The sequence below is a fragment of the Nilaparvata lugens genome, chromosome 2 (assembly GCF_014356525.2).
Source record: "Nilaparvata lugens isolate BPH chromosome 2, ASM1435652v1, whole genome shotgun sequence".
Lineage (NCBI taxonomy): Eukaryota > Metazoa > Arthropoda > Insecta > Hemiptera > Delphacidae > Nilaparvata > Nilaparvata lugens.
In genome coordinates this window covers 8,484,215-8,508,222 of record NC_052505.1, presented here as the reverse complement: position 1 = coordinate 8,508,222, position 24,008 = coordinate 8,484,215, and the positions used below count along the sequence as shown (strand labels likewise).

The following is a 24,008-nucleotide window of genomic DNA, read 5'->3' as shown; positions in this document are numbered from 1 at the left end:
AGGATTTGACTCTTCACACTTCACGAGGTGAATCAAGCCGGAATTGGAGTTTGATTGAGGTGGGTTAAGATTAAAATTGTTCATTCATTGAATTTTATGATCTACACATGTTTTGGGATAAACAAGAAATGGTAAACTGTTAAAGTGTAGGAAAGTTATGGTTGACTTCTCTGAACAGAATTTTTTAAAATGTTCGGTGGTTGAAATTCATTAATAATATTTGAGTTTTTTCTATTTTTGAAATGAATATTCAAATTTCTTAGTACATTATCTAGAAGTCATCAATTATCAATAGAAGAACTTAATCAATACCTGTAGAATTCTACGGTTTTCAAAAATGTTGTCCCAATATAAACCGGGTAAGTAACTATAAACTTGAATAATAATATTTAGTACCTATTACATAATATTATTCTGATAAGCATTGTTCTGATGAGGTATATTACTAAATACAATGACAACATTGTTCTGACCTACTTCTTACTCACAATAATTCCTCGAAATTACGGTTTGCAAGATAGTGATAGTTTGTGTGAAACAGGTTGAGACTTGGCCCTCCATCCGAAAAAAAATAAAGGGTTGCCAAATCATGTGAAATTGCAACTTTCTCAAATTTCCAATTCAACGTCAGAATTGAATATAGAATATTATCCCCGATATCTTAGAAGTGCTAATAAAAATTCAGGGCTGAAGAATTGAAAGGGAATTCAACTTTTATGATAAAATTGGTAACATCGCAAAGATTTGTTTTTCTTTTGAATATCACTTTTCTCAGAATCATGGGGCGTCGTAATGCGTGATAATTTTATATCAAATTAATGGGAAGAATGTCTCCTTTCATTTAATGTTTGGATCATCTCCATCCGACCCACAGTTATTTTCCAATTAATGATTATGATCGTCAATTTCGAGACATTTCGAGCAGAAAAAATGAAATTTTTGACATGCTAGAAACATTTTTGTTTCAAAAGATAAGTAGGTGGTGAAAGCAATAAAGTTTCTCGAAAATAATTGGATTCATTTTTCAAATTGTCAAACGTATTCGGGAGAACATATTTTGACCTCTCAGGAGTTTCAAAGTCAAGGATAGTGGCTGAATGGTGTGCCACTATATGCTATCAATACGGTAGCTGGGATCAACAAATTAAAAAAAATCTGGTGTAGTACACTCACACAACTTTCCTTGCTCATATTTGAAACTACGATCAGACTTCTGTATATGTGTATATATAATTGTTTCCAGAGTACTTTTTCTTTGTGTGAATTGTGAAATTCGATGATTTTTTCAGTCGTCATTTTTTTAAAGTCGTCAAAACAGCTTTTCCACAGATGAAATATCTCGACTATGTGTTCTTTTTATGAACTGCGCTACCTACCTACCTCATGCACGAGAAGGAGGTTACTAAGTCCATTTCCCAAGGATGGGGTGGACCCCCCATTGGTTTCCCAGAAAGGAGACTCATGTAAGTTGATTGAGTTGATAAATAACTATACAGGGTATGAATTTGAAAAAAATCGGTCAAGTTATTTTTGAGAAAATCGTAAAAAACATGTTTTTTTAGTAATTATCCGCCATTTTTCTCAAGAATATTACAGAGCTCCTGCAATTTTCCCAGGAAAAAACTCATGTCATTTGATAGAGCTTATGAATAGCTATCCATGGTATAAATTTGAAGAAAATCGTTAAAGCCGTTTTCGAGAAAACCGTGAAAAACATGGTTTTTTAGTCATCCGCCATTTTTCTCAAGAATATTACGGAGCTCATGGAATTTTCCCAGAAATGAGACTCAAGCCAGTTGATAGTGCTTATGGATATCTATCCATGGTATGAATTTGAAGAAAATCGTTAAAGCCGTTTTCGATAAAATCGTGAAAAACATGGTTTTTTAGTAATTATCCGCCATCTTGAATTGAATTTTATTGAATTTCTTATTGACGGATCCTCATGGTATGAGGACCTTAAGTTTGAAATTTCAAGTCAATCGGTTGATTAGGAATGGAGTTATCGTGTTCACAGACATACACACACACACACATACACACACACACACACACATACACACACACAGACCAACACCCAAAAATCATGTTTTTGGACTCAGGGGACCTTGAAACGTATAGAAAACATGAAATTAGGGTACCTTAATTTTTTTTGGAAAGCAATTACCTATGGTAATAGGGCAAGGAAAGTAAAAATACAGAACGATTGAAAAATTCAGCAACTGCAAGCCATCTTTGCGATGTTTCCAATTTTTGTCATGAAAGTTGAATTCCGCCCTTTCAATTCTTCAACCCTGAAACTTTTTCAACACTACTAGGATATCGGGGATAGTACTCTACACCCAATTTTGACGTTGAATTGGAAATTTGAGAAAGTCACAATTTTACACGATTTGGCAACCCTGTAATTTCATCAGATGGAGGACTAAGTCTCAACTTATTTTACACAGACTATTAGCTGAGTGAATAAAATAAATAAACTGATTTTTTATTTTATTATATTCGAATCCTAAACAGCTTTGAATGCATGCATGCAATTATTCAGTTCCAAATTCATAGTATAAGAAATTTTTGATAGAATTAACATTTTTTTCAAAAAATGGACAAATATTGATTGAAGTGCCACTGTCTTGAACTCACAACTTAATTTTGATTGATTGAATCATCAATAAAGACTGTTTGAGCTACACGTATCATTGTGATTCATATTTCTCCATTCTGCATCAGGGATGGATGGAGAGGAGTTCAAATTGCGAGCAAAAGAAGTGATAGACTACATGGTACATTACCGAGATACAGCTTTTAAACGACCAGTGATTGCATTGAATATACTGAAGTCTAAAGTTGCCGACTTGAAAAAATTCATACCTCTTACAGTACCAACGCACGGTCAAGATTCATTCAAAGATGTGCTGAAAGATTTAGACGAATTTATAGTACCAAGGGTGAGTGTTTTCAAGTGAACATTTAGTACCTATGCGCTCCAAGTATTTCCTGCTTACAAAAATTAAACCAACTCAAAAAAATGCATTCCTCCAGAAAATCGCAATGACCCACTTGAACCTTCTGCTTGTACATGGGTGAATTGATGAGATCATCAAGCGTTCATACCTACCGGCGGGATTTCTTAATTCTCATCCTTACTTTTATTTTCGATTCCTTGTCGGTGTGCGTAGAGATACAAGACGATTAATCACGCTATTGCCTATCAATATGATACGTAATTATCAAGTCTTTGCACAGTATTACCAACACATTACTATACTCTTATACTTTTTTTCATTTTTGTGAATGATATAATATCTCCATCAGTACAAGAGGGTGCTCAAGAAATAATTCAATTAGGCCAGGATGCTGTTCTAGAACGGCTTGATATCAGTAAAGCTGGGCCCTCACGCCTGGCAATTGTTTGACAAACATGTTTGTTTGGGCAAATTCTACTATGTTCGGGCATCAATATGTTCTCTATCAGATCAACAAATGACACGTTGTTCGTCCTCCCTTAGTTCCTCAACAACATATAAGGTATTATGATTCAAACATGCTTTTTGGACAATCGTTGTTAAATATTGATGACTATAAAAAACTAAAAGATGGCGGTGACAAGTTTGCTAAAAAATTAGTATTTGGCACTTACTTTTTCGTCTGGTAAGGGATTTTCAGGGCACAATAACGTTGTCAGCGGTGGACTTTTGAGACGGCAAGGGTCTCCATGTAGACGGCACGGTCTCGTTGAAGAAGAATGAGACAGCACGGGTCTTGAGCTAGCTCACGGAGCCGGCATGGCGTACAGCCAGTGGAACGTCTGATCGTGCACGAGTCCAAGTCATAGAATAGCGAAACCCTTCTCAAAACACACTGGTTCATAAATTATACTATTTTTCATGATATACATCTGGATGAAAAAAAATCTAGTACTCTTACTAATTCATTCCAAAAATTTATCATTGTCACGAGAACAAGCTAAAATTTTTATTATTATTATCTTGTGTTTTGCTGAACTTCTCACGTTGATGCCATTTGTCATGAACGGATTCTATCAATAATTTTTCATGAATGACGGGTTCTACAGATCCATAAAGTACTGGACTCTTCTTGCTTTGAAAATGATAATGTGAAATATAATGAGATATGAGAGTGCTTGATTGTTATAGAACTACTATTTCAAAGGATGATTCACCCGATTCACCGTCCAGGTTATTATTTATTTAGCATATGGCATTTTTTTTGTCAAGTTTTTAAAATTTCACACTTTTATAAGTGCTCGTCAAGGGATGAAATATACAGTATTGCCTGGGGACTGGCTACAGTAAAGTCGTTAGCCTCGCCCAGGTAGGCACGTCTCTCACACTCAAGTATAATGTGGTGCACTGTCTGCTCCATCGCCCCACAGTCACATACTGGGGAGTCTCCAAGTCCCCATTTGAAAAATGACGCATTGCATCTCCCATGCTGGGTTCGAATTCTGTTGAGTGTCACCCAGATGCGCCGGGGGAGCTCAAAACCAGGAGGCCTAGTGCATGAGAAATAGCTCTCCAGTATTCCGGGGGGCACCTCCTCTCTCCATCTTCTGTTCAGAGAGAACCTCTCATCTTTCAATTGCTCTGCCATCCTGACCGCTGGCCTTTTGGACTTCAGCTCCCTTCTATATAGATCCGGAATGTCCTGATGGACTGGAAGTAGATGATTGGACGAAATCCTTTCATAGAGCCTGAGGAGAGCTTGTGCTCTGCGAAGAGGAGGTATGCTGCTGAGCACTGGGAGCCAGGAAACTGGAGTGGATCGTAAGGCTCCTGTAATTATTCGCATTGAATTATTCAGTTGCACATCTACAAGGTGAGTGTGACAACTGTTGATCCAGGAAGATGCACAGTACTTAGCAGCAGCATACACCAGGCCCAGACTAGAGCACCTCAGAGTTGAGGAAGATGAGCCCCAAGTTGTGCCACATAGTTTCCTAATGATGTTGTTTCTTGTCTTCAACTTGGCTGCTACACTCCTTAGGTGCTGATTAAAAGAGAGGGTCCTGTCCAGGGTGTTGCCAAGATATTTTGGAAACTTATTGTGTTTCAAGGCAGCACCATTCATCAAGACTTTCAGCTAAGCATTTGCTAGTTTATTGCTTAGATGGAAGGCTGATACTTCAGTTTTCCCAGGGCTGGGGCACAGCCTCCACTTTGATCAGTAGTCTGTCAGTACAGCCAAGTCACTTGTTAGTGTCTCCTCTCCAGTCTCAAGGTCACTACTCTGTGTAGCCAAAGCCAAATCATCTGCATATGCAAATACTAAGAAGGGACAACTAATAGCCTTTAGGGACAGGTGGAAAAACTCTATAAGGATAGAAAAATCGAATGGAAGAGAAGTTTTATTTATGTTGGAAAATAATTTGTGCATAGTTCCAGTTTATTTGAGTGGAGGTCTAGAGAGTGAATGGGAATTTGATTACTGTGCTCTGTATGATTTCTTGGTCTCCTGTGATGAGACTAGTAGTATGATTATTGTAGGTGATATGAATGGCCGGGTGGGAGAGGCGCAGTGCTTGCCAACTCAAATCTCAATTGATCGCACAGATATAGAGTATGAGCGCACATCTAAAGATAAAGTGTTTAATAGAAAAGGGAGAAAAATTATAAACCTTTGTGAGGAGTTCAATTTTGTTATAATAAATGGTAGAGTGATGGGAGATGCTTTGGGAGAATTCACATTTATTAATAATAGAGGAGCGTCAGTAATCGACCTATGTTGTGTTGGTTTAGATAGTTTAAGTTTAGCAAAATATTTTAGTGTCATACCAGCGAGCTTCTCGGATCATTTGCCCTTATGTTTGACCGTTAACTGTGAATGTAGTGAACCTCTAGAGAATAATTATTGTTTGCCAATAGCACCAAAATTATTTTGGAGTAGAAAAAACGGAAATAGTTTATTTATAGAAAAATTAGATCTCAGATGTAGAAATGTATTATTGCCAGAGAATATAAATGAAGCTAGTATTAAGTTGAGGGAGCTTATATATGACGCCACTAACTTCAAAAATGAGTCCAATCAAACAAATAATAAATTCAAGAAAAACGCCTGGTATGACAGACAGTGCGAAAAAATAAGAAATAGGATGTTTTCCCTTCTGAAAATATTTAGGAGAACCAACTCCACGCAAGTTAAAAAAGACTATTTGGCGGTGGTTAAGGAGTACAAGGAAACTTGTAATATTAAGAAAAATGCTTACTGGGAGCAGGTGAAAACAAAACTGAAATCAGTACGGGACTCAAAACATTTCTGGGAATTAGTACGTGAATTTAAAGGATCAAACACAGTCAAAAATGTAAATATAAAGCCAGAGAAATGGGTATGTCATTATAAAGTGTTTTATAATCCCTCACGGTCGAGTGGCCCAACGTTGTACGCGGAGCCCTTCAGCAAAAATGAGTTACTGGACAGGACTATTGATATAAATGAAGTCAACTTATCATTGAAAAAATTGAGAAATGGAAAGGCTCCAGGTGAAGATCGGATTTCTGGCGAGTTTTATAAAATAGCACCTGCAGCATATAAACAGTTAATGTGTAATTTTTTTAATAAAGTTTACGAAGCAGGTATAGCCCCAGATGCCTTCAAAAAGTCAATGATTTTCCCACTGCATAAGAAAGGGGACTCGAGAGATCCCAAGAATTATAGAGCCATATCATTCACAAACTCAATTTATAAAATTTTTGTGGGATGTTTATTGAATAGGCTGGAAAAATATGTGAAGCATACAAACACCATTAGGGAGAATCAAGCCGGCTTCAGAAAAGGATACTCATCTGTGGATAACATTAATGTTCTGTATAATTTGATTAAATATTCTGTGTCAGAAAAGAATAGAAGAGTATACTGTTTCTACGTCGATTTCAAATCTGCCTTCGACTCGATTGATCGAGAAGCATTATTTTATAGATTATTAGAGATAGGTGTATCGAATAAGTTTGTCCAAATGATGAGAGGCTTGTATGATAATGTATCATCTGCTGTGTGGTGCGAGAAAGGGCTGACAGAAGATATTCAGTTTGAAAGCGGCTTAAAACAGGGCTGTTTGTTGTCCCCGATTTTATTCTCCATATTTACATATGATATCTGTGAATGTATCGGTGGAGGCCTAAGGATTGGAGGTCACGATATGAACGCACTTCTTTATGCTGATGACTTAGTAATATTCACCGACAGTATTCATAAAATGCAAAGTATGATTGACAGACTGAAGGATTATTGTAGCCGCTGGAACTTGACAGTGAATGGAGATAAGTCAAAAATGATGGTGTTCAGGAAGGGGGGTAGATTGCGCAGGAATGAGAAGTGGAGGTTTGGAGAGGAGCCTATAGAAGTAGTCAAAGAATACAAGTACTTAGGTGTTACATTCACATCCGCACTATCATTGACTAGTCACTTCAAAGCTAAAGTGTCAGCGGCAAAATATGGTGTGAATAGTTTGTGGGGGAAGTTAATTACAAACAATGATGTCCCAGTATCAACGAAACGGCAAGTTTTTAATGCGGTGAGCAAGGCCACGGTTACATATGCCGCAGAGGTATGGGGGTACCAACAGAGAGAGCAACTAGAATGCTTTCATAGATTCTTTCTTAAAAGACTGTTTTGCTTACCAATGAACACACCTAATTATATATTGTATCTGGAGAGTGGGGAGGGCGTTTTATGGCTAGATACTTTGAGAATGAATGTGAAGTATATAGTAAAGACTATAAACCTACCTGAGTTCAGATTCACAGGAAGAATAACAAGATTGATGGCGCAAAGCAAATGTGGATGGTACAAGGATTGGAAACATTTGTATGTGCAATACAATATGGACTGGATTGATCCAGTGACCCAGCCGAGTTTATGGAGAAATGGATGTGAAATTATCATTGAACGGATACGTGACAGATTGATAGAAACTTGGTGGAATAGGGCCGCAACTTCGCAGTTCCACTCAATGTATCAGAGACTAAGAACGTCGCATACAATTGGAAGAGATTATATTAATGACGAAAACAAGAGACGTTTTATCAGTATGATATTCAGAGTGAGAGGGTCCCTGTTACCTCTGAATTTCAGGGTAGATAGGAATGATAACAGCTATATATGTTCACTTTGCAATAGCAGGGAGATAGAAGACACATGCCACTTCTTGGGTCGATGCACAGTACTGGGAGAGTTTCGGATGAAATGGTTCGGTCGCTGGATTATAGAAGAGGAAACTATACTTAGATACCTGAATGGTGAAAACTGGAGAAGATTGGTGGGCTATATTGACGAGGCTTTGAAGTATCGGGAGCAATTGGTTTTAGAGTTCAATTACTGAGAACAACATGAGGGTTATATCCCATGACATTTATAGTACCGTAGAATTATTGTAATTTATGTAATTAGAGATACAGTTGTATACATTTATTTATTTTTTTTTGTGTCTCTCTTTCTCATTTTTATACATGCAAATCAAACTAAATGTATTTATTGGGTGAATGATTTGAGAAGTCTTGCTGCCATTTGGAATAATTATATGATGCGCTAAGGTCTGATGATGAATTTTTCTTTTCTAAAATTGATAGCTTTCATTCGGAGCGATTGAATGCATAGAGAGTATCGATAACATGTTGTCCGAAATAATTTAGAACTGATTCGAGAAATCAGCTTATCGAAAAATTGATATGATATGATACAGATAAACTACCAACTCTGGCTGACGGCATGTGCCATGCCAATTGAATTTTTGTTATTGCTTTGGAATTGTAATTGTGCTTTTTGTTATGAGTATCAATAAATTCTTTATCTATCTATCTATCTATCTATCTATATAGATCCGGAATGTCCTGATGGACTGGAAGTAGATGATTGGACGAAATCCTTTCATAGAGCCTGAGGAGAGCTTGTGCTCTGCGAAGAGGAGGTATGCTGCTGAGCACTGGGAGCCAGGAAACTGGAGTGGATCGTAAGGCTCCTGTAATTATTCGCATTGAATTATTCAGTTGCACATCTACAAGGTGAGTGTGACAACTGTTGATCCAGGAAGATGCACAGTACTTAGCAGCAGCATACACCAGGCCCAGACTAGAGCACCTCAGAGTTGAGGAAGATGAGCCCCAAGTTGTGCCACATAGTTTCCTAATGATGTTGTTTCTTGTCTTCAACTTGGCTGCTACACTCCTTAGGTGCTGATTAAAAGAGAGGGTCCTGTCCAGGGTGTTGCCAAGATATTTTGGAAACTTATTGTGTTTCAAGGCAGCACCATTCATCAAGACTTTCAGCTAAGCATTTGCTAGTTTATTGCTTAGATGGAAGGCTGATACTTCAGTTTTCCCAGGGCTGGGGCACAGCCTCCACTTTGATCAGTAGTCTGTCAGTACAGCCAAGTCACTTGTTAGTGTCTCCTCTCCAGTCTCAAGGTCACTACTCTGTGTAGCCAAAGCCAAATCATCTGCATATGCAAATACTCTGGACCTGACTCTTGGCAGGTCTGAGACATAAAGGTTGAAAAGGAGAGGAGCCAAGACAGATCCTTGTGGCAGACCATTGTTAAGCCTTTTTGTTCGGCTCATCTCATGCCCAATCAACACCTGGAAGGATCTGTTTTTCAGCAAGTCTGTTATTGTTTACAAGTCTTACTGTATGTTGACATGGAATGATTTGCAAAATTTTATATATTGGACCTTCTCGCCAGACTGTATCATATGCTGCCTTCAAATCGACAAAAGCTACAGCTGTTTTTTTCTGTCTCTGATATCCAGCCTCAATGAATGTTGTCAGTGCCAAGACCTGGTCATCACAGCTGCGCTCTGGCCTAAAGCCTGATTGCTCGATAGGGACTATCTCAAGGATTGCTGTGCTTATCCTACTATAAAGCAGTCTTTCTAGTAATTCATAAACTGAGCTAAGCAGAGCTATTGGCCGATAGCTTTCGACCTGGTCAGCCATCTTTCCAGGCTTCAAGATTGCTACAATTTTTGACCTTTTCATAGCATGTGGGATCTTTCCAGTGGCAAGTATGTCTGAACAGAACCGGCTCAACCATCGCCTGGTGTTTTTCCCAGCATTGAGTGAGGACTCGGGGTAAATTCCATCGAACCCAGGAGCTTTACCAGGTCTTATGTCCCTCAGATCATTGTCTATGTCTGCAACACTGAATGGAGCAGAGAAATGTGGGTTTGGCATAACTCCCTCCCTAAGGATCTTCAATTGTCTTCTTATCTCATCAGTGTGCTCCAAATTGAGGTTCACCCTGGAAGATCTAATAATGTGCTCAGCAACCAATTCAGGCTCCACTTCAGTTTCTTGCCTGGTTGGCTTTCTAGATGCACCAAGTTTTCTTAATAAGCTCAATGCTTGTCGACTGGAATGTTTAAAATCAAGCCTTTCCACTGTTTTATCCCATCGGTCTCTTCTTGCACCATCCAGCTCCTTCAGAAGCTCCTCAGCAATGCGTCCATTTCCACTCTCTTTGAATCTTTTGTAGAGGTTGTTGCATTCATCATTCCAGCCAGGTATATATTCTTTTCTGTATCCCCTTGGAATGTGTTTCTTGGCTATTGCAATTACTGCACCAACAAACCACTGGTAACTATCCTTGGTGGCAGGTATCCATCGTACACACTTGTCAAGATCCGCTGAATAGTCATTCCACCTGGCCTTAGAGAAGTTCCATCTCGGTCGCTGCACTGAGTTAATCAGGGGAATCTGGATGCCTATGTAAATGAGAACAGGCCGGTGCTGACTATGAGGAAAATCAGGTAAAACAGATCGAATTGCAGGCAGTGGTTGTCCAGAGCTATTTCTACTAGTGAAGCACAAGTCAGGATTATAGTCTCTTCCCCATGCAGCCGATCTGAAGGTCCCTCTGTCCTTGCCATCGAAAACTAGATACATATTGTTCCTTTCTGCCCATTCAACAAGGGACGTGCCACAGCTATTATTCTGACTAAAGTTCCATGCATCATGGTGGCTATTAAAGTCTCCAATGGATATGCATGGGTAATCAAGTTGTGGCAAGACCTGGACTGGCCACTCCACTGCAGGGGGCTTATACACATTAACTATGGACAGGTCGTCTATTCTTATTACAACCACGTGGATATTATTTTCCTGCCTCTCCGAGATAAGTATGACATTCTCCAAGTTTTCTCTCACATATGTAGCTATGCCATAAGATCTATGGTATGTAGCACCAATGATGTCATATCCAGGAATTCGCCCTCTTGAGTAAAGCTGCTCTTCTGATTTAGTATGAGTTTCCTGTAGAGCTATCACATCTACTTTATGTTCCAACATTAGCCTTGAAAGGAACTCAGACTTTGCTCTACTGATGCCTTCAATGTTCAGGTGGCATATTTTGATACCAGGGCCCAGTCGTCTCATAGAAAAGTTCTGAAAAGAACTGTTAGTTGAATTGTCAATGAATAAAGCCGAGAGATCCTAAGATAGTTCGGCTGCCAAAATAACTAAGCGCTCTCTATACTATATACCAAAAATTTCATGAATAGTGCTTTCACTGCCAATATCCAACTTTCACCATCCCCGCCCATATTGGACCAGGAGCTCACTAGATGTTCAGGAGCTTCATACTTATTATTCCAGCTGCCAAGAACAATTTTATATGTTGGCAGCTTTTACCAATCCGCAATGGCTTGCATTTGATTTAGCTCCCCAAATGCAGGTCTCTATCTCGCATTTGGGTATCCAGGCGCACCACTAGGAGGCACTTCCAGCTTTCTTAAAGGATGTTAGAGATGTAATTTTGGAGAGACTGCTGAAGCTGGAACAAATACACTGCGCCCAGGTTGAAAAAGCGTTATAGGAAGGGTTTTGATGATATACAATTCATAATAGCTTACTTTTCGGTTTTGATTTTCCCCTGAGTATCCAGAAGATGTTTCACTGTAAGATTTATATTCCTTGTACTTGATGTCTCTCCATTTAGTCCAGTCAAATAGTTCTTTTCCAAGAAACAGCCCCGTTGCGAGAAATATATGAAAAATTTGTGAAATTTTCCCATTTTCACAGTTTCGCATATTCAAAGTTCCGTATCTTCTGAAACACTTCAGATAAAAATTTTAAAAAGTTTCCGAGGTTGTAGAGAATTTTTCTCCTCTTTTCACTGCCTTGAATCACATTTCTGATTACAATACCATTCGAAAGTTACAGCCAATTAAAAAAAAAAAAGATTTTTGTTTTCTCATTCCTCTTGCAATTTTACTGTTATTCAAGTCTCTTCAACGAGTACAATGGATGATGGCTGAGTTGCCTTAAATCTATCTTGCATTAATTTTCATTATTGAAAAAATGTCGAGAATGTGAAAATGAGAAAAATATCACATATTTCTTGATTTTTTGAATCAAACACATCTTACTTCACGATTACACTTTCACAAAAATCATTTACCTCACATGAAATAGGAGACTCTGTTCATCAAATCAAGACCAAATGCAATTTTTTATCATTCCGGGTTACCGAAATACACAGTATTGAATATAGAAATTCACCATTTTTTTGTGTATGGAAATATGCGCTAAAGTACGCTCAAGGAGGAATTTTCTATTTTTGATCAAATTTCAGTTATGATACATGATTTTGAACCGCTTTGACGAGCTGAGAAGAAAGAACTGTAGTAGGAGTGAGATCTCTTGATCATGCTATCAAAAGTTATAAGTGTTTGAAGTTTTAATCCATGACGTATCCTCATGTGTGCCCTCCCCCTCCAAACTAGGAAATACTGAAATTAATACTTATATTCTTATTACTGATATTAATACTTATATTCTCATCGAATATAACCCTTATAAAATGATTTCTGCTGGATTATGTTCCTTTTCTGTAAGGAAGGCCTTGAAAAGGTATTCTAATGAAAATTTTTTTCGATTTTTACATGATTTTCTATTTTTGAGTGTATTCCCCCTCACCCTACCAATCAATTCGAAAATTCCTAAGGAATCTTGTTCAGAATTAATTGTTCTTCCACGTGATGTGTGGTTTTTTATCATTACTAGAAAAAGATCCAAACTGTATAGAGTAGAAGTGGTAGGTTTGCATAATTTCGAAAACCCCTTAAAAAAACCCTTTTTTGAAAATCTCGTAGCTCCAGAACCGAAAATGGTAGAGTTCTGCACGACCACTCCATCTTTAATATTGTGCAGAATGCTTTTTCTTGAAAAAATCAAGGTTATAGAGAAAAAATTGAAAAAAGTTCGAAATGTTGGGGGTTTTGGGGGTGAAGCCGCCCTCTGGCGTGTCAGCAAATTCCAGATTCGATTTTCAGCGCCCAAAAATACATATAGATCAACTGTCAAGAAAAATTCTTCCGGGTCTGTTTCCTGAAAAACGACTATTTGACTGGACTAATTACTTTATGTGAAATATGTAACTATGAAATGCAATAAATTTTCAATTTCAGTTGTTAGCATGGGATCATCCACATTTTTTTGGATACTTTCCTGCAGGCAACACCTACCCAACAATCTTAGCTGATATGTTGTCAGACATTTACAATAACATTGGATTCTCTTGGTCGTCCGGACCAGCTCTCACTGAATTGGAGATGATCATGATGGATTGGTGGGGTGAGTGAAAGTATTTCAAATTAACTGATTAATAAGTATTTGGATTGATATAATGCCTCGAAACTGGATGAATTCAATAAGTAATAAACTTGGTCATTGGTCATCGATTATTGCCAGTTATTGAGTTCAATCATAACCATTTTCCATTTTAGATATGGTATCTTATACACTACATAATATAATATAATGATGACTTGTACTCTTAGGAATCGCTGAGGGAAAATAACGGATGACTAATCGTTCAATAAGTATGAAAAATTATTAAAAATAAATTTATTTTGATGAAAAATGTTTTCAATTAAAAACTGACAGGAAAAAAATGGAAAATTCTATTATATTGTTGTTGGGGGAATGTTGTCAAATAATTATTAAATCATGGTTACAGAGAAGAAATTTTTTTAAATTTAGATTCTAAGTGATCATTATGAATCGGGTTCAGCAAAAAAAAGAAAATTTAATTGATATTTTATGTATCCCGATAATGGATGAAATTTACCGAAAAATTGCATGACGTGGAATACCAAGTGAGGTAATAGAGTTGGCTCCAGGATATATCTATATATATAGCCTAAATAAAAGCGAAATGGCACTCACTCACTCACTGACTCACTCGCAGAACTAAAAATCTATTGGACCAGAAACGTTCAAAATTGATAGATATGTTCAGTTGGTCCTTTAGAGGCGCACTAAGAACGGATTTGGGAAAATTTCCAAAAAGATACACCCAAAATCTGCGTTTTTCCAGCGTTTTCTCAGCTTTATCGAGAACAATAGTGAACAGAAAATGTTCAAATTTAGTACAGAAGCTCATCTAGGGTGTAATAATGTTGTGTTAGAAGGGATTTGCAATAACGTCAGAGATACTCAAAAATTAGCGTTTTTCCAGCGGATCTTTTGCTTTTTCCAGATTTATCGAGAACAAATAAACAGAAATTGTTCAAATTTAGTACAGAAGCTCCGCTAGGGTGTAATAATATTGTGTTAGGAATTTGCAATAGTAAAACGTCAAAGATACGCCCAAAATTAGCGTTTATTTCCAGCGTTTTTTTGCTTTTTCTCAGATTTATCGAGAAAAAATGAACAGAAAATTGTTTGAATTTAGTACAGAAGCTAAGCTAGGATATAATAATGTTGTGTTAGGAGGAATTTGAAATAACGCCAAAGATACGCCCAAAATTAGCGGGTTTTTTGCGTTTTCTAAGTTCTTTCATCAAGTGATAGACAGAAAATGTTCATATTTGGTACAGAGGTTTAGCTAGGGTCTAAAAATGTTGTGATGAGGTGACTTTAATATTTCATTCTGGACGATCCAGCCGGGGTCCAGGGGGCGTAGCCCCCTGGCTAGACGGATATGGCGAGCAAAGAGTGCCTGACGGCTAGTCTGTTTATAATTTAAAAAATAAGAGGAATGAAATAATTCTATGAGATAAAAAAACTAAAGTGGTATGTTTTTAACAAGTACTCAACGTTTCAATGGAAAACATCAACATTATCTACAAAAAATAGACATAATGTGGATTGGGGTAGTCCAATTGTCATGCTTGGTAGTAGAAGAGTTAATACAATTGTATTACAGATAACAGACAAGTTCAATAGGTTGATTCGCAACGACTTAATATTTCTAAAACTACTGCTTTATAAAAACAATTTGAGATGAAAGGCTCATTAAAATGCATCAGCTATACAGGAAAGACCAAGTGATATGAACTTGAAGAAACTATAAAAGCACATAAAAACATCTAAAAAGAATTATATATTATATATATATATATATATATAAAAGCGAAATGGCACTCACTCACTCACTCACTCACTCGCAGAACTAAAAATCTACCAGACCAAAAACGTTCAAATTTGGTAGGTATGTTCAGTTGGCCCTTTAGAGGCGCACTAAGAAATCTTTTGGTGATATTTCAACTCTAAGGGTGGTTTTCAAGGGTTTAAAGTTCGTCTTTTAGCATGTATATTCTTCATATTCCAATATCTTAGAATTATAATTGAAATGTCCATACCATAATTATGTTAATATAGAACTATAATCTAGAGAGAGTACCTCTTCGAAACAGTTGTTCTGGTAACTAAATTAAAAATTTTGTCAGGTTGGCAATAACGCCAAAGATACGCCTAAAATTAGAGTTTTCTCAGCTTTTCTGCGTTTACTCACCTTTTTCAATAATTGATGGAAATATATTTAATAAAATTCAGTACACAGGTTCAGCTGAGGTGGAAGAATTTTGTTCGCCAAAGATACGCCGATATAGTAACAGGTGTTTTCCGAGATCAAAATTACATAATACGTTCAAATTCGGTACAGAGGTTCCACTGAGGTCTATATGCAAGCGAGCCCGCTGATCTCATTTTTGGACAATCCAGTCCAAAGTTATTAAAAATATTGTACTTAAAGAGGATGGTATAGACATAGATCCGTATAGAATTTCAAACATGCTAAACAATGATTCTGCAGGAATGGTTGACACTCATGTCATACCTTATATATCTCACTAAAAGTGACGCAACAGATGATAAAAATGAAAAAGTTACAAAATTAACATTTAGATGCAATACAATTGAAGAGAAGACTTCAAGTGGAATAATAGATTCGATAAAACCAATGTGGTCAGCCGGTTATGAAGACATGCCTATAAAAATAATCAAGGATGCTAAGTCATCACTCATCAAACCTCTTTTGCACGTAATCAATGCCTTATTATAGCTGGAGTGTACCCAAACGAATTAAAAATATCAAAAGTAATGCCAGCTTATGAGAAAGGAGATCAATCTGATCCTCTCAACTACAGACCTTTGGCCATTAACCCGCCCTATATAAAATATTTGAAAAGTGTGTACTAGTTAGTTATTAGTTAATTGATTATATTGAAACCAAACTCGATAAAGAACAACATGGCTATAGAAAAAACAGGTCAACCATTACTGCTTTGATAGAGTACATAGAAAACTTACATGAGGGATTTAATACTGTAGGAACATTCCTGGATTTAACCAAAGCATTTAACTGTGTGAATCATAAATTATTGTTAGATAAACTTCAAATTACGCCAAAGATACGCCCAAAATTAGCGGTTTTTTGCGTTTTCTAAGTTCTTTCATCAAGTGATAGACAGAAAATGTTCATATTTGGTACAGAGGTTTAGCTAGGGTCTAAAAATGTTGTGATGAGGTGACTTTAATATTTCATTCTTGGACGATCCAGCCGGGGGTCCAGGGGGCGTAGCCCCCTGGCTAGACGGATATGGCGAGCAAAGAGTGCCTGACGGCTAGTCTGTTTATAATTTAAAAAATAAGAGGAATGAAATAATTCTATGAGATAGAAAAAACTAAAGTGGTATGTTTTTAACAAGTACTCAACGTTTCAATGGAAAACATCAACATTATCTACAAAAAATAGACATAATGTGGATTGGGGTAGTCCAATTGTCATGCTTGGTAGTAGAAGAGTTAATACAATTGTATTACAGATAACAGACAAGTTCAATAGGTTGATTCGCAACGACTTAATATTTCTAAAACTACTGCTTTATAAAAACAATATGAAAGGCTCATTAAAATGCATCAGCTATACAGGAAAGACCAAAGTGATATGAACTTGAAGAAAACTATAAAAGCACATAAAAAACATCTAAAAAGTGTGTACTAGTTAGTTATTAGTTAATTGATTATATTGAAACCAAACTCGATAAAGAACAACATGGCTATAGAAAAAACAGGTCAACCATTACTGCTTTGATAGAGTACATAGAAAACTTACATGAGGGATTTAATACTGTAGGAACATTCCTGGATTTAACCAAAGCATTTAACTGTGTGAATCATAAATTATTGTTAGATAAACTTCAAAATTACGGAATTAGAGGTAAAGAGCTTAGCTGTATCAAGTCATATCTAGAAGGAAGGCAACAGTATGTAAAATATAAAGTATACAAGCAATAGCAACCAGTACAATATTGGATCAAACTTGAAATATAATAACTATTCTATACCACAAGGATCGGTGTTAGGTCCATTTTTGTTTCTGTGCTACTTAGGGGGGTTGCCTGAATATATGTGCGATTTTTTTGAAAATAGTAAATTATGCTTGTACGCTGACTATATAAGTCTGTGCATTGCTGATAAGGACTGGAACTCAACATAAATTAGATGTAACAATCTTATATCATTAACTGAAAAGTACCTGAGTCATAGACATCTGCTACTTGATGATAATAAAACAAGGCTCCCCCATTCTACTTGTAGAAATTCGGGGGTAAAACAGCTCAATTCCGGAAATAATAAGGTAGAAATTGAATTTTCAGGTCTACATCTTGAAAACACACTTAGTTGGTCCGTTCACATACAAAAAAAAAAACTAAAAAATTGAGCTCATGAATTTTCGCGCTGAGACGACTATCAAAAATTTCCAACTTAGAAACGTTAAAAGCAGTGTACTTTGCAACGATTCATTCCCACATTTCATATGGAATTGAAATATATGAAGGAAAGAGTATCTCAAACTTCAATAAAATACTCATATTACAATAAGAAGCATTGAGAATAATTCTAAATCTTGATAGAGAGCAATCATGCAAGCCATTTTTCAGTAAGTTAAAGTTCATGACGGTGTACAGCCTGTACAGTTATAGAACAATATTATATAAAAACTAACGAATCTAAATTCCCACGGCAAGTAGTTGTACATAATTACAATACAAGAAATAAAAATAATTTTACAATAAAGAAACACAATAAGGAAAAGTAGTATAGACAAAGTCGAACGTACATAGGATAGAATTTATTGGTTGTTTCCCAGGTTACAAAAGGCATGAACGTGATAGATCGAAATTCAAGGAATTGTTGGGAGAATTTTTGATAGATTCAGCATGCTACAGTATGAACGAGTTTACTGTAAAAAAATGAATTTTAAACTGTCACTTTTTCTCTTTAGCTTTAGTTAGTTTTTAGTTTTTTTGACTTTTTCATGTAAATTTTCATGTATATCTTGAGAGGAAATAAATGAAATAAGAAGTAAGATACTACTTTTTGCTGATAGGTACAATATTCTCTATTGATATTTCTATTTTAGGACAAGCATTGCATTTACCGAGGCATTTTCTTTTCCAAACACACGGAGGAGTGGGTGGAGGAGTGATTCAGGTGAGTAAAATCATGCCACCTTCTTCAATTAATACATGATAAGCCCATGCTGATGAATATGTACCGTACAATAATCCATATTGTAATACAGGTACAATAACTAGCTATGAAAAATAATAACAGTTCTTTGTCAAAATCATGTCAAGTTATGAGCAGTATCATAACTGAGAGAAATCTATTGCTATAAAATGTTTAAAAAGTTATAAAGTGGGCTATAACAAAATTCAAATATCAGTCTATGGACCATTAGTCCATAATATCAGACTGAGAATACTACTAACTTTTCTCATTTTCATGTGAAGGGTAATGAAGAGTTGGATTCTGAAGGGTGCTGAAGAATAAAATATTCGTAGAATTGAGTTGGGAAATTAGAAGCGTAAATTGATAATCCAAGAGCTTTTTCCTGCTGCCAAAAATGCTACTTCAAAACTATATCCTGCTTATCATGCTCAGTCGTTCTAATATTATTACTATTGAGTGTATTCAAAATTTTATATAGGTAATATTAATATTTTAATATTCAAAATAACGTTTAACGCTAAACCACCTTAACTTGTAGATATGGTTGCAATTATCATAATGTGTTTCATACGGGGTTTTAACTAAAAGATGACATTCATCTGTTTAAACCATCTGCATACAGGCCTTAAGTACACCAGCATCAGAAATCACTAGTGTAGATTAATAATTAATGTACAATTATTAATAAATTTTACAATATAATAATTATATAAATGCATTACATGAATTGTACAATTACGTTACATGTAAATTAAATTTTTAGTGTTCAGCAAGTGATGCGGTATTCATGACAATTGTTTCTGCAAGACAAAGAGCGCTGGAATTCCTGAAAAGGAAGTACCCAGGGAAAAATGAGTTCGACCTGGTCACTAAGCTTGTCGGCTACATAAGTAGGGAAGCTCACAGCTGCCAGCAGAAGGGAGCCAATTTGGCATCGTGCAGAATACGAGTATTGACCCCAAATAAAATGAATAAGATGACAGGAGAAACTCTTGAGAGGGTAAGTGGGTAAGCGTCACCACTTAATATTATTTCATCAATATTCTGTTACTTTTCCTAGTAAAAGAATCGATCTGATAATAGATAGAATACTTCATGGAATGTTTCGCTTGAAATAATAAAAACTCGAAGCTCATTTTGCAGGAACAGTCAAACAGTTGAATTTTCAAAAAAATTTCATGAGAATCGTATTTGCCAAATAATTTATATATGGATAATAGAGTAGGCTTGGAATATTTCCTTCGATTTCGAAGTATAAAGAACGAAAAATTTTTCTCTAACTCTATAAAAGAGCGCATAATGAAATACTTTTCAGCAAAGCTCAAAGTGCAAACAAAACGAGTAAGTCGCGATGTAGAATGTGGTTTTGATTGATGCCACTAATAAGGTCTAGATCGATATGACTAGGCTATCACAGCATATTGCGAGATTACCAAGGAAATGACCATCGAGATCACAATACCTGTAGGTACGACTTGTCAGTTCACAGTTGACAGATGCCTAGCTAGTAGATTGCGCTGAAGCCGCAGCACAGTGCGACGTGCTTTGAAATAACAAATTTATCATAGCTGAAATAATATAATATCCACGTTATCCACCTTGTAAAACAAAAACATCTTGGATATCATCGTGGTGAAGGGGAATCTGTACTTAGCCATACTTTTTTACAATGTGTTTGTGTTACAAGAAGGTCGATCACAATCGCAACTAACGCTGTAAGCTGTATCGACCTGCCGTTCTGTTCATACCATTGATCACTTTTAAAAATCTCATAATCGGAAAGAACAATACAAAAACATTAGCGGACAGCGCTTGGAAATCGACGATTAGAGACCATTAGAATCAATCTAATTAGTATTGTTTTATCTTCGTGATAGAATCATCATGCTAGTATAAAATATATTATATTCAATATTCTTTTTTATTACAGAAACTCTTTTGATTGTTGGCAGGCAATAAAGGAAGATTTGCATAATGGGCTGGTGCCATTTTTTGTGGGTGCCACAGTGGGTACCACAGGCACCACAGCCTATGACAATCTCTGGGAGATAGGAGCCGTTTGTAAGCGTAATCCTCTCATTTGGCTCCACGTGGATGCTGCATATGCGGGATGTATTATCATAATTCTACTCTCCAATCATATTATATTCCGTACCATACCTGTATATATTTTTTGAAATCTGCAAAAATAGTAAAATTTCCTAAACATTCTCAACCATCTCATTAAGTTGAGGCAATTTTTTGTAGTACCGCAGTACAAAGGAACTGGATGTAAAATGTATTCCACAATATGAACGATGAAATGTTTGCAAACGTCTAAGTAAGATGTGAATGTCTCTGAAATGTGGAGCTGTCAATTTTAGTTTAGAAGTTCTCAATGATACCTGAATAAGAATGCAATGACCTGTTATCATCTGAATCGAAATTGTGAACTGCCTTTTACTTCCTGTCTCTCCGTTCAACTTTGAACATTTTTCTGTGTCAATTAATTTGTTATGAATCCATTATTAATTAGGATAAGAAGAATGTTTGAATGGAAATAATAATTACACATTATTGATTAAATTCGGGCTGTAGTGCATTAGAAACATCAAAGAATTAAATAATCGAATGTGTTTGATTAAAAACATGTTTTAAGGCTCATTCCAATCCGGATTAATTTATATTCAACTAGAATACGATTCACACACATACCTTCTTAAACAATAGAACAGATTATATCAACTCATGTTCTCATAGTACTGGAGTGAATCATTTGAAACCCAGGTTTGTTGTTGTTTGATCTCCTCGATTTGTTGTTTTATGAATGTATTTCTTTCCAATAGCTGCCTTTGTGTGTGAAGAATTCCAACACTTATGTGGAGGACTGGACTACGCAGACTCTGTCAATGTGAATGCCAACAAGTGGATGCTAGTGTGTTATGACTGCTCTGGCCATTGGGTGAGAGACAGATACATGTACACACACGGTATAGTAATCACTCCTGTCTACTTATCCAACGAAATCCCGGGAATCATCGACTACCGTCACTGGAAAGTTCAGCTTAGCAGGCGATTCCGTTCTCTAAAGCTCTACTTCCTATTCAGAGTGATAGGCGTCAAGATGATTCAAGAATACATAAGAAATCATGTTAGACTGGCCAAGTACTTTGAGGATCTCATATTAACCGACAAGCGGTTCACGGTCACAAGTGAAGTTCATGTGAGTAAAACTCTATAATCATGGTTGAGGTTGAAAGCCTCTTCGTACGTGTTTGTAGTGACTTTGAAATGTCACAATCATTATTTTTCCAAAAGCTTGAAATTATTTCTGCGATATTATCAATCAATAGTAGAATATACAATATTCATAGAATGATTGGGAAAGGATCTAGAGGCACAGTACAGAACTGCTCATTTCCAAAATTTTCATATAAATAGTACCAAACGACTGGTTATCTTTCTTCATTTCAAACAATTTTCAAGCAACTGAAAAATTATCTATTGAATTTTTGTATCTATCATGGAGTACATTGTGAGCCTTTGTGAATAGGTGATAAATGAAAATTCAAAATACGGGGTTGTTGATATCATATCAGTTTCTCATCAACTCTACACAGTGAGTAAACTCACAGAAGCCGTTCATTCAAACGAACAGAATACTTCAAAACTGAGATCCCATTCCTCATGTATAGAATTGATAACCTTAGATTTCTCATACCTTTGCAGGGTCTGTTGTAGATAATTTTATAAGTTTTTGCCATGAGAGTCTAATATCTGTGAGGAATATATTTTAAAAATATAAAATCTGGAATCTTTTCAAGTCATAAATTTATATGTTTTTGAAAGTCGCACGCAGGATTTGTAACTTTTATGGTTCAATAGCCTAGTGTTATTACAACGCTAGAAATATCTCTACTCAAGTAATGATTTTTCAGCTTGGATTGGTCTGCACGCGACTTGTCGGCGATGACATTTTGACAGAGCATCTTGTTGCCTTTGTCAACGCTCTTGGTAAAATTCATGTGACCCCAACTAGAGACAAAGGACAATATGTGATGAGACTCTGTATAACATATGAGTTTGCTACAAAGGAACATGTTCGTGAGTTGAACTTTTCTGTGATTTTGTAGGTTTATAATCTGGTTATTCTTTTGTGCATTGAAGATTATACTTTTTCTGACAATTTTGAGCTATTGAGGTTTTGTAACAGGTGATTGATCTGTCCTATAAAAAAACCGTTACCAAAGCTTGCTATGAGAGTTTCCTCTTAAGAGAGAACGTTATTCTTATAAATAAAACTCTGTTCCATTACTACTAAAGTTTCTTAGGCACAATTGAAAATTCTGGGCTCATCCCATATAATAAATGAGGCTAAAATTTTCAGTGTGGAGATGGACACACATTCAAGAATGTGATAGAGGTTATAAATTTGCAAAAACAGTTACCGAACTTGCTGCCTTCAAGAAGATTGTCCTATATAAGGAAAAGTAGCGTCTTTCATTCTAAAAGTAGCGTCTCTTATTCAAAAAGTAGCGTCTCTTCTAAATTATCAAATTCTAAAACGTCATTGAAAATGAACTAAACTATCATTCATATAACACAATTCCATCACATAAACTTTAAGGCACAATCAAGAATTGTAAATTACTTTCGAATATGACGAAGCTAACATTTTTCAGTTTTTGGATGGAAACACATTCAAGAATGTGCTACCGAGGTTATAAATATGCAAAAAGAGTTTCCAAATCTGCTGCCTTCAAGAAGATTGAGCTTCACCGTACCTGTCAATTCTGTGACACTGCAAGCTCTCAATTTACTCACGAGAGACGCAGCCGACCCGATTCCGGTCGACCAAGACACGTGGAATGTGGTCCCTCGTGACCGTGACATCACTCACCAAGGAACGTATCGGGATACATATCGTCTTACAAACCGTGATACATACCGTGAAGCGTACCAGTGAGCCTCTTGGCCACCAATTTTTCGAGAAATTCTATGTTTGTTATTCATGTAATGTCACGATGTAGATATCTACTGAGTCAAAATAACAACCATGTAACCATGTAACAACCATGTTTAATGTATAAATCAAATTACAACGTACATGAGTAATGTGTTGAAGTGTTCTTGTTTTATTGAGTAATTTTCAGATTGATAAGATTTTCTTTTAATGATATCATAAATTATAATATACTGGTCTCATCAACAACAATAATTCATTCAACAAGCTGACTTTGATATTCATTCGATTGTTCCATTCTAATTTATCTTGAATC

At 36.2% G+C, this 24,008-nt stretch overlaps 1 protein-coding gene across 4 annotated transcripts; it reads left to right on the top strand.

The window, feature by feature from the left end:
- Positions 1-52: 52 nt before the first annotated feature.
- LOC111062184 (tyrosine decarboxylase-like) lies at positions 53-23,853 on the top strand. 4 transcript variants are annotated; one of them, XM_039420467.1, is made up of 9 exons: positions 53-359; positions 2,728-2,945; positions 13,416-13,581; positions 18,659-18,729; positions 19,514-19,750; positions 20,703-20,862; positions 21,576-21,952; positions 22,668-22,833; positions 23,412-23,853. In XM_039420467.1, the coding sequence occupies exons 1-9, from the start codon at positions 338-340 to the stop codon at positions 23,693-23,695; spliced, it is 1,701 nt and encodes a 566-aa protein (XP_039276401.1). In that variant the 5' UTR covers positions 53-337; the 3' UTR covers positions 23,696-23,853. The 4 variants fall into 4 exon arrangements, with proteins under 4 accessions (XP_039276401.1, XP_039276404.1, XP_039276402.1 ...); XM_039420470.1 differs by having other exon boundaries at positions 110-359; positions 13,462-13,581; XM_039420468.1 differs by having other exon boundaries at positions 134-359; positions 23,117-23,853.
- Positions 23,854-24,008: the final 155 nt, after the last annotated feature.